The sequence below is a fragment of the Eurosta solidaginis genome, chromosome 3 (genome assembly GCF_040869045.1).
Source record: "Eurosta solidaginis isolate ZX-2024a chromosome 3, ASM4086904v1, whole genome shotgun sequence".
Taxonomy (NCBI): domain Eukaryota; kingdom Metazoa; phylum Arthropoda; class Insecta; order Diptera; family Tephritidae; genus Eurosta; species Eurosta solidaginis.
The window spans coordinates 219,471,944-219,483,942 of record NC_090321.1 but is presented as its reverse complement, the minus strand read 5'-3'; the positions used below and the strand labels follow the sequence as shown (position 1 = coordinate 219,483,942).

Below are 11,999 nucleotides of genomic sequence, written 5' to 3'. Positions count from 1 at the left end.
TTTTATGCATACGTATATATATTTAAGAGAGATTCCAAATTCAAAAATAAAAAAAGGAAACATACTTGAATAGCACTGGTCGATCTTGTAATCGATTCATCGCTTCAATAACCAAAGAACCAATTTCATTATTGTCCAAATTACGGCAATGATTTTGTGTCCACCGATAAAGACGCTCAAATGCACCCTCCTGATGTAATGTCATTTCTTCCATTATTTCCAAAGCAGCCGTTTGATACCCACATTGCATCAATGCGCGACAATCGCTATGAATACTTTGAACACGATTGAGTACCGTAAAGAATTCAGGCACAATTTGTGCATCTTTTGTAGCACCATAGAGGATTTGATGTTCGGGCACAGTGAGTTGAAAGCGTGCTAGAAATGCTTCAGCGATTTGCTGATCCACTTGCAACCGTTCACGTTCTGTTTGCAATGAATTTGTTTGTGTTATTAAATCATGAGTTAGTGCTTTTGATGATTCCATGTTAGTTTTCATTGTTTGCACTGATTTTGCCATGTTATCTAAGTCATCGCAAACTGCATCAAGTGCATCCTTTACTTTGCGAAATGCTTTGAGGAAATTATCACTTATTCCAACAGTTCGATGCTCAATTTCACTACGGAGATTACGCCGATTTTGTAATGTGTTCTCTGTGAAAAAATTGGAGAGATCGCTGAGTGCATCCAGAGTGTCCTAGAATAAACGTAAATCAAAAAGAATTGCAAGACTGAATATAAGATCACAATACTTTATCGGCTTCCAATCTAGTTTCTAGTATTTTATTCACACGCTTCTGTATGTGATCCTCAGTTTGGGATTCGTCTCTGTACGCACTCATTTTTATGTCCATATATTTATATTTTTACGACAGAAGTATTAAATAAGTAATCAGAAAAAGTCAACGTCGAAAGCTGTTTTTGTTGTAAAAATTTTCACACAGCTGCCATGCATTGTTCCACAAATCAACTTGGCACTCATAGTGTACCTATACCCGTAATGCTCACTTAAGCGAGTGCCTGTCAGAAAGAAGTCAACACACTTGTACATGTACACTATGTTGGCACTGTTCTATGTTCGAATGAGACCATCGTGTGACTACATGATAGGCTCATCTCTACAGCAGCAAAATAACTTCGCACTGATTGTCAAAATCTGCGTATTGGTGTTAAGCGAATGGAAAGAAGATAATACATAAAACTTTGCCATTCTTGTGTGTTGTGAGAAAATAGTGCGCCAAATTAGATGGATTTACTAAAAAAAAACAACTTTTAGTGATATGAAACAAATTTTTAATAAAAAATTTCCCACCACGGCGGTAAAGGGTCTGGCAAAGTTGACATAGTCATAACGCCATAGTCATAACCATATACATATTTACTTATCCATATCAATTGGCATAGTTATTGGTGCCTGAACCTAAAAATCGTGAAATTTTCATAAAAATTAAGAAAACGCAAAAAATTACAAACATATACCACAAAAAATAAGTCTCTTAGTCAAAACGTATCCAAACCAATAAATAAAATCCACAACAAGTTAATAAATTCTCCAACTCGAATATTTTAAGTTATGGATATTGCGAAAAACCACAAACCAATTGGTTGGTTATAGTATGTTTATGGCTAGGGCGTTATGGTATGGCGCCATTGACCAAATTACATTGATTTACATAAGGTTGGTTGGATCAGGTGTTTGATATGATCAGGTGTTTGATATGGATATGGATACGTCAAGTTTAAATGTCGTTCCAATGAAGCGTGATGCAGATACGGATAGAAATTTAACATGCAAATGCAACAACAAATTGATCCATATGGATCATTAAATAGTTTTTCACACCACTTCACTATAATATTATGAGAAAAAACAGTTGTTGTTGTTGTTGTTGTAGCGATAAGGTTGCTCCCCGATGTGATGGTCCTTTGCCGGATACAGATCCGATACGCTCCGGTAACACAGCACCATTAAGGTGCTAGCGCGACCATCTCGGGAATGATTTATGTGGCCACATTAAACCTTCAGGCCATCCCTCCCTCCCCATCCCAAGTTCCAAGAGGAACTTGGGGTCGCCAGAGCCTCGTCTGTTAGTGAAACAGGAATCGCCACGGATAGGTGAGGTTGACAATTTGGTTTGGAGAAGCTATATATTACTCTGAATTAAAGAAAAGTATGGAGAAATGTATTTTGGTCAAACAAAAACATGTTAAATGCCCCAATTCATTCCAATTTGTGTCGTTTTGGCACTGGCGTCACTTTGAAGTAGCTCATATTGAATGTTTCCCTGTCACAATGAACAAAAAAGAGAAAGTCAAATCTTGGTGTTATGTCATAATAAGGAATATAAATAACGAAAAAGTTTTTTTTAACAGAACAAAAAATTATGTAGTTAAAGTCTAGTTGAGGGGGCGACAGCTAATACGCGTGAAAATATATCGAGAAAGGTGTCAAAAGACGTGTATTAATCTCGAGAACAATAATCCGAAGGCGGAAAAGAAAAATTCTATCTCTGTCCGGAGATATTTGCAGTTGAAGTGGGCGATTTTCATATGGTTGTTGTAATGTTGGTGTTCCCACAAAAAAAATTGTGATCATGTGTTTTGTGCGAATATAGTTTTGGTCTCCAAACCGGTGTTGGACTCACCTAGGGTAATTTTTAATAAGCGCGGCCGAAGGCCGCCAACGCAGAAAAGTGTTCTGCGCAAAAATACTATGGATACCACCCCCGGTTTCGGAGGTACCCGCGAGTCTTTTTTCGGTTTTTCGTTAATATCGTTTGAACGAGTTAAATTTTTTATTTTCCGCCTTCGGATTATTAATACTGATGTCAAGGCGCGTCGTTTGATACCTCTCTCTATATTTTTGGTAACGTATTAGCAATTTACCATCATGTATTTAATTATATTGAATGGCGATGGAAATCGAAGATTTTTCTTAAATTGCAGAGAATTTCAGGAAAAAGTTCATAGCGTAAGTTTATAACATACCAGTGAAGACAAGTGTTTTCAGCTGTTGACGTGTGCGCCAAAGGGACGGAGAAGTCGAATGTGTTTGGACCTTAAGAAAAATACTGATCTGGTAGCTCTGTCAGCTGTTTACTTTTTCAGCTGACTGCATTGTATTTTTCCAGGCAAGTAATAAATGAGCCATGCTTCAGGAAACATGCATTGCACGGTTTGACTTCTAATGAAAAGAAATTAAAAAACAAATAACACACAAACCAAAGCGATTAAAAGGTTAAAAAATAAACTTTCAGAAAAGTTTACTTTAGTTTTTGGACAAAAATGAGTAGGGCATTAGAAAGCTTAACGGCCCAGTACACAGATTCTGAGAACGAAGGCGAGGCGGATGATAAAAGTCTCGATTCCTCCAATTCGCAGATAACACAGGTAATTGCGCACCGTGAATAGACAGATGTTTAATCTTGCTTGCATTACAGATGAAAATTCCACAACAAAGCCCCAAAGCGAGTCCTGAGAAAACACCCGAAAAAAACAGGGAACACAAGAAGAAAAAACGAAAACGCAAGAGGTCTGTACGACGTTTGGTTAGCTATCAAGATGACACAGTTATCTCCGATGACGAAGATGGTGATGAAAGTGCTTCAACCGATTCAGATACATCATCTGAAACAGAAAGTGAGGCAGATAAAGCAAGCGTATATAATATTCCGGCTAGTACATCCAGAGATAATAGTAACAGCATACAAATAGTACTCGATGATAATAGCGTTGAAATAATAAGCGAAAGTAAATCTCCCAAAAAAGGTGAACCGCCAAATAAATATGCACATTATGGCTTTTCATTGCCACCAGAACCAAAGGGCAAACCATCGGCAGAGTTAGTCGATAAAATAAAGCAATTGTATGATAAAATGGAAACTACTAATATGGATATGAATCGAGTTATACAAGGACGCAAAGAATTTCGCAATCCAAGTATATATGAAAAACTTATACAATATTGTGATATAAATGAATTTGGCACAAATTATCCACCTGAAATTTATGATCCTCTCCAATGGGGACAAGAAAGTTATTATGAAGAATTAGCACGCATACAAAAAAATGAAATGCTCAAACGTCAAAAAGAACGTAAAGATACAGATAAAATTGAGCAAGCCACAGCATTGGCACGCAAAGTTGAGGAGGAAGCTAAGAAAAGGTGCATGATGCAAATTTTAGTACTAAAAATTATTATATATATCGTTGGTGAAAGGTGGGAACTTTTTACTTCTACTTTATCTAATTGATAATTTGCCAAAGAGAATTTTTGTTTAATTAAAAGGCATACTTAGTGGGCCATATACATAAAAGAAGTAAGTCTATTTTTTGATAGTAATCACTTGAAAATTATATTGAAACTTCCATTGATTGCTTTGAAAAAAGCGTTTACTAATTTTATACATATGGCGGAATCTTAAGGCGTGTTTGACTTCACCCCAAGAAAAAAACCCATTTCTTTTCCACATTTCATAAACGATGCGTAATTCTTGAAATTGCAGTTAATTCTTATGTACTTGCATATTTTTATTTTAAATATTGCATTATTAATTTACTTAGAAAATCAAAATGGGATCAACCAGCAACCGCAGCTGCTAAGTCTGTTCCGCCTACGCTTACTACTACTGTGACTGGTACTAAGGGCACAGTTATTTCGGCATTTGGTTCTTTACCAAAAAAACCTGCAGCATAGTTGATATCTACAAATAACTATTTATATGCATAGTATCGACTTAGCATTCAATAAACTTTTAAATAATTTAAATTAGAACTTTTTTTTACAAAAAATTGACCACCACGGTAGAGCTGGATTCTGATTCAATTCTTAATCGATCTTTTTTTTAGAAATGTAGAATCGATTTTTTTTAAATCGGTCGATTCTTTAGGCATCGAAGTTTCATCACTATCTAATTTAATTAGGAACAAGTGCAGTATACGGACAATGCTGATATAAAAAAACGAAAAATTGAGATCGATAGGTATTAATAAAAGAAACATAACGATATATTTTTTTTGTTGGGCAAACAACAACAACAAAAGTTATTAAAGGTCAAAGTTCATAATAAGCTTTTTTTAAATCTAAATTACTTCTAAAGTATTGAACCGATTATCAACGTCGTTGGATACGTATTTCCAATACCTTTCATTTGATGTATATCTTAAGTATATAACTGCAAAAAATTTCCTGAAATAATATAATTTTTTAAAAAACATATCAAAATTTTAAAAACTTATTTTTTTTTAACTTAATTGCTGTGTTAAATATATGAAAATATAGTTTGGTAGATGGGAAATAATTTAAGCTTTCGTTTAAAATTATATATAATATCCTTAGTCCCATCAATGCAATACCAACTGTCCTGTTCCTGGTATACCAAAACCTAATTTTGGGCAAATTAACAGTAATTCTGCGCAGAACACCTGGTATTTGTTTCCTTTATGTGCAGAACACGTTTCCGAGTTGGCGGCCTTCGGCCGCCCTTATTTTAATAACCCTGGGCTACGCCATGCCAAGTCCGGGTGGTTGCCTGAACTGTGGCAACATGCCACGGTACGCACTCTTTTGCGTGTTTTTAGGTAAAGCCTAATAAAATTACCACAACCATGTTTTGAAAATGGCAATAAGGCCATACTGAATACATTTATTTCAATAAAATTGTTGGTTAACGCTATAGAAAATTAGTTTAAGCTTTAAATACCAACGTATTAACGAAATATACATACACATACATACATATGTACAAATAAATATGCGTAATTTACTTAGTAAATATAGCACTTTTAAACATCGAATTTTTTAAGTATTTTACGGGATAGGAATACAAACAGCATATCAAATGCAAGGTAATTTTACTACCTATACAATGAAAAAAAATTTTGAAAATCGGTTCTATACTTAAAGAGAAATTTAGATTTAAAAAAATTCTTCATATGAACTTTGACCCTTAATAACTCCTGTTATTGTCATTTGCCCACAAAAAAAATTGTGTAGTTATACTCACCTTGACCATGTCTATCAATCCTCATACTTCTTTTTTTGATTTTGGAATTGTCCGTATACTGCACTTAAGCCAAGCAATATATTGAACATGTGTTTATCTATTTTGTGGTATGATATTGTGTTCAGTACGAAATTAATACCACAGTTTTAGATTCTAGTAAGCCAATTGAAAGTGACTGAAGGGGAATTCAATCTTTTAAGTTATCCAAAGATTCGCAGATCTATTGTCTGGAAATATTTTAGTCAAGTGCAGGGCCATTCTGAGAAATGCAAATCGTACGGAAAAAATGCAAAATGGGTGGAAATACAACCAATTTGTTAAATCACTTGAAGCGGTCACATCCAACGTTGATGGAAATGTCTTCATCAACAACTCTTATAGAATCTTTTTTGAACCTAATAACAACAACATAAGGAAGTCTCAGTCTGTAGATGAGCGAAAAAAAAAAAAAACAACTGGATTGTGCTTCGATTAGAACGATTGCCACAGATATGCAACCCTTTAGAATTGCCGAAGATAACGGGTTCAGATATTTAGATATTTTACACAATGCTTGGATCCTCGGTACGTTTTGCGTTCACGTGTAACATTAAGAAACACACTTTTAACAAATATATAAACTCAATACTTTTTATGACATAGACAGCAGCAAACACGAAAATATAAGTGGCAATTTTTATGAAATTTCTTCAATTAAATTCCTTATTTATGAAATTTTGTCAATTAAATTCCTTATTCCTTTTTATTTTCAATAAGCTAAGAAAATACTTCCATACAGTTTTTTGGCGATTTTATAGTTTCAATCATTTAATAAATAATTGTCAAAAAATGTTCATTTTTTAAACTTATTTTACAATAATACGACTAGTTACAGTTAAATATAAACAAGTCTAAGTAAAATTTACATTTTAATTAAATTAATTAGTCAAATATTTTAACGCATTTAACTCACAGTGAAACCCAAATCTTCTTTTGAAATTTGAGGAAATTGGACCAAGGATATAATAGTTAACATCATTTAGTGTATAGGGATTGTGATCAAAATCAACTGCTTGCATCGGGACTTCATATTTACAAAACTTGTTTTTAGTGATACCTATTGAATGAGAAATAATATTTACTCTCCGCCTTCGAACTAAATATATTTACACTAAAACAAGTCTTTTCATTTTTTCTCCCATAATTTTTGAACGGGTCTCTGCAGTTTTAGAACAGACTAAAGTTTACCGAAATTTTTGGCCCGTTTTTCGTATTAGCTGGCACATTTTTTCTTCTGGCACCCGCTTCAGCTGGCGCGAGGGATTTATTTGTGATTGTTGCCAACACAAATTTCAGATAAATCCCTCGTGAGAGCGGATAAAATGAGAGTGTAAACAAATGTTTCGTATCAAGTCATCTTTGACGTTGGCCATCTTCTTTTGACAAACTCTATGCCAGTGAAATGAAAAAAAAAAAATAAAATCAGCTGATTTTGATGAGCCAACCATATAGTTGAGCCATGGGGAAAATAAAAAAATGTATGAACGAATTTTAGAGTTGCCGCTCTTTTATCATGGACAAGGAACCACCTATAGGATGTCTTCTCAAATAAGGGCCATTTTCACCATCTTCAGTTAAGTTATACGCCAATTACACGGCTCAAGTATCCTTGTGCCAATTACCAGTTTGCACAAGGATTTGACCGGTGTTTGCACTGGTTGCGCTATTTGCGCAGAGAAATCAAAACGATTTTGATATTTACGCATGTCTGCAAATATTGCACATGCTTTTTTCTTCGTGTGTGGTGAATCTTACACAGTTTACCTGTGGTTCCTGATAATATAACATCAGTAATTATTGCTTAAAAATGTTAATATCGAAGGCGTAATCTCTAGCTTGTAACAGGAATTCACACAAATTTAATAATACAAAATAACTTTTTATACAATTAGAACACATGTTTCATTTGTTGCGCTAGTTGAAAAATGAATATTGCGCAGTGCTGCAATGAGTTGAGCTGGTCATGCAATTAAAATATATATTTTATAAGTACAATGGAAAATAAACGCTTCTGGTGTGAGTTTTTCGAATTATACCGTGAATTACCAGCACTGTGGAAAATAAATAGTGATTTTTTATACAATTAGTGCCTTTTTTATACAATTAAAACACATGTTTCATTTGTTGCGCTACTTTAAAAATGAATATTGCGCAGTGCTTTTGAGCCGTGTATATCAAAATTTTCATTTGCACAAATTTCGTCGTTTTATATTTGCGCATGGTTTTTGTGTCATGTATGGGCCGTCTTAGATTTTACCTGAAGGATAGCAATCTATCCGATAGCTTCATTTGATATTTTCGTTTTCACCAACATAGGAAGACCAGCCCCCGGTATAATCGATGATTGTGAATATTTTGTAAAGCAAATCGAAAAACTCTATTGTGAATACACGAAAACTTACCAAATAGCCGACTTTTGTTTATATATTTCCTTGCACTTAACAGATACGCAAAGAAATGTGGCTAACTTAAGATGGTGAAAACGGTTCCATGAAATAAGAGAAAAACGTTAAAGTTTGGCAGCTAATAATTAAGATCCTAGAAATGCGGTATGTGTGAACGCGATGATTAACAATTGTGAATTTATTGTAGATTTGTGCGTTTTTAACGTCGTCTTATAAGTTTTAGAAATAGTTTGACAGTTGCAATGTTGTTTGAGTCAAAATGGTTTTCAGTCAGCGATCGTATAACCTGGTACGAAGCCAGTTTTCACAGTTATTTTCATAGCTATAAAGGGCGAATTAATGGTGACTTATAACCATAAAGCCATAACCAGATAAAACAGCTGATCGAACCTACCTTATGGAAATCAATGTAATCGATTAATGGTGCCATACCATAACGCTATCTCGATTACATTGATTTCTATTGTTTTTTTGTTGTTTGATGTTTTAAGTTGCTTCAATTCATTTATTTGGATGAAAGACTACCTTGGCCCGGCTTACTTAGAAGCTATAACGGCATAACTAATTCTTATTTTGGGAATATTTCAGATGTCTAGCTTGGTTTCTTTAACAAATTTTATTAAAGGTATAAGCTGATTGTTAAATATGCTCATGTAATTGACAATTGAGTTTGATTGCATTAAGGGTGGAAACTTCTCTCTGGTAGTGTTGTATTTTGAACAATCGAAAATGATATGATCAATGGTTTCTGGTACGTTGCAATTTTCGCAGTTTATTTCTTCTGTAACGTTCATTTTGTTCAAAGTGGTTTTGCAAAAGCCATGTCCACTTAAGATTCTGTTTATTTTCTTTATGTCAGTGGCTTTCATGGTTTTGAATACTTTATGCGAAAACCATGGCCTACTTGTTATGTTGGGTTGAATAGTTCCATATTGTCTTCCTTTTATTTGTGATTGCTCACTGTATTGGGATTGCCATTTTTATTTAAATATTCCGTAAATGATATTGTAACTGTCCTTCAATGTAATCTTATAGTGTTTTTCTGTTCCTTCTTCTTGAGCTTTCTTTGCTGCTTTGTCTACTGTATCGTTTCCCATTATGCCACGATGGCTAGGAATGTAGTGGAACTCCGCGATATCAACATTGTTGTGTATTTTTTTCATTATTTCGTTTATAATGAAATTTGAGGCATTGTTATTTTTAATGGCCGTTAGCCCGCTCAAACTGTCTGTTATTATTGCAATTTTTGTGTAGTTGTTTTCTATTATATAGTTTAGTGCTTGATCTATAGCGATCAGTTCTGCTGTTATTGATGATAATTCTTGGTTTACATAAAAGCTGTGTGTTATGTCTGTTGATTCCAAATAGAAAGCAGCTCCGGTGATGTTTTCTTTGACTGAACCATCCGTGAAAATTATTGTAAATCCTTCATTATGAAGTCTTTCTAACTTCTGATTGAATATCTGAAAGATAATATCCGTTGATGTTGAAGATTTTTGTTTCCCTCTTGGGAAAAAGTTTAGTGTGAAACTTATTTTGTTAGATCTGATGCTGTTTTCTTTTATTACTTCTATGGTGTTAAATATATCTTTATGTTCCTGGTATACTTTGTAGTAGCTTGTGTTCATAAAGTTATTTTTTTCCAAAATCTTTTTAGCTGGTAGTTCATATGCAAAACATTTTGCAATTTCTTTAGCTGTTGCGAACTGAAACCTTAGATGTGGTGGTAGTTCCGCCGACATGTGGTATAGTATATTTGTAGGAGTTGATCCGATGAAGCCCAAGCATTTTCTAAGTTGTGCATTCATACATACTTTTAGTTTGGATAGTGCTGTGTTGTTGATATTTGAGAATGATGATGCTGCATATTCAATTTTGGGTCTGATTATAGCTTTATACAGCTGTAAACCAGTAGCCGGGTGGGCTCCATATTTAATCCCGTTAATAATGTTTGTAAAGTTACCTGTTTTGTTTATATGAGTTGTTATTTTTTGAACGTGTTCAGCTATGGAATTGTTTGTTGTGATCATACGTCCGAGATATTTTACTGTTGCCACTTGCTGCACTGTGTTGTTTTCAATTTGACAGTTTATCGCTTCTTGACGTCGACTGAAATGTGTAACACTGGATTTGTTTGGATTTATTTTGAGTTTAATAGTCTTGCATTTTTCATTGAATTGATTTACTGTATTTTGTAATATATCTTTTGCTGTGAGTAAGTTGTAGTGATGACATATTATGAAAAAATCATCCGCGTACTGAAAGATGTTGCAGTTTTCGTTGTTTAGTGTATGTAGACTAATTGTGTAAATGTTGAAGAGAAGTGGGCTTAGACCACTTCCCCGACATAACCCTTGCCTTGTAGTTTTATATATGTTTTCTAATTTCAGGACCCTGTTATTTAGGAATGACCATATCCAGGTAATTATTTTCTTTGGTATTCTGTACTCATTAAGTATCTTTGCTAGTATGCTTATATCTACTGATTCAAATGCTTTGCTTATATCTACACAATCTGCCATTACTTGATGCCCTTTCATTTTAGCTTCTTCAACTGCTAGAAGCACATGATTTATACAATTGGAAGTTTACCTTTTCTTTCTGAATGCATATGATTGTTCCGGTAGTTGGTTTGTTATGAGTTGTTCTATTATTTCTTTAATTTGATTTTCCATAATTTTTAAAAATATTGGTAAGAGGTTTATTGGTCTGTAATTCGTAAGTACTGCCGGGTCCATACCCGGTTTTTGTATTGGTACAATTTTGACAGTTCTCCAGTCTTTTGGAATTCGTTCTGATTTCCATACTTCATTTATTGAGTCAAATAATGCTTTTTTACTTTCTTCCCTTAAGTTTTGGATAATTTTGTAGCTGATCCCATCATGTCCTTTGGCCGAATTTGGGTTCCTGCTACTAATGAAGTTGTTAAATCTTTCTTCTGATAGTTCGGGCATTGTATTGTTTTTAAAACATTGTATATTTAGCAAATTATTATTTGGAGGGTTATATCCAGCAATGGTTTCAAGAAAATCGTATTTTTGTTGGTCTGTCCATGAGTTTCCCAGATTTGTTTTTTCACATTTGTATTTCGCAATGTTTTTGGAAGTTTTCCAGAACTGACTAATACTTGTGGGATTTGAAAGTTCGTTTAAAGTTTCTATAAACTTATTCTTTTTAATTTCTTTTATGTGTTTTCTGACTGTCTTTATTGCTTCAGCCAAGGCATTTCCGTTTTCGATACTATTTTCTTGTAAAAATTTCGCTCTTGCTACATTTCGTAGCCTTATTAATTTCGTACACTCTTCATCCCACCAATGTTTTGGAACATATTTGTTGTTGGCTGGTATTACTATTGTGTGTTTTTGTTAGCAATCTCACTGGGGAGTGAATTTTTGTTCAGCTCATCTATTACTCTCTGCAATAATATCTTTTTTGTTCTTCTGTTTTTGATTTGTGCTTTACTTATTACTGTTTCTGTTGGCATGTGGTGACTATTGGTTATTTTTGTATTAATTCTTCTCCATTTGACGTTTCCTGAATAGCCGTTATA

At 34.0% G+C, this 11,999-nt stretch overlaps 2 protein-coding genes across 3 annotated transcripts in view; one reads left to right on the top strand and one right to left on the bottom strand.

The window, feature by feature from the left end:
* Positions 1 to 1,027, bottom strand: part of Cog6 (conserved oligomeric Golgi complex subunit 6) — a 46,785-nt gene extending 45,758 nt beyond the window's left edge. The window contains exons 1-2 of one of the 2 annotated variants that reach the window (XM_067775192.1): positions 753 to 1,027; positions 66 to 697 (exon numbers count right to left, since the gene is read on the bottom strand). In XM_067775192.1, coding sequence (XP_067631293.1) covers positions 66 to 697; positions 753 to 854 — 734 coding nt within the window. In that variant the 5' untranslated portion in view covers positions 855 to 1,027. The remainder of the gene's footprint in view (positions 1 to 65; positions 698 to 752) is intronic. The other variant, XM_067775191.1, reaches the window with a different exon arrangement.
* A 2,119-nt stretch (positions 1,028 to 3,146) lies between these two features.
* On the top strand, positions 3,147 to 4,768 carry LOC137246969 (SAP30-binding protein). The gene is made up of 3 exons (XM_067778033.1): positions 3,147 to 3,390; positions 3,441 to 4,165; positions 4,564 to 4,768. Exons 1-3 carry the CDS (start codon positions 3,286 to 3,288, stop codon positions 4,694 to 4,696), a joined length of 963 nt encoding a protein of 320 aa, XP_067634134.1. The 5' UTR covers positions 3,147 to 3,285; the 3' UTR covers positions 4,697 to 4,768.
* Positions 4,769 to 11,999: the final 7,231 nt, after the last annotated feature.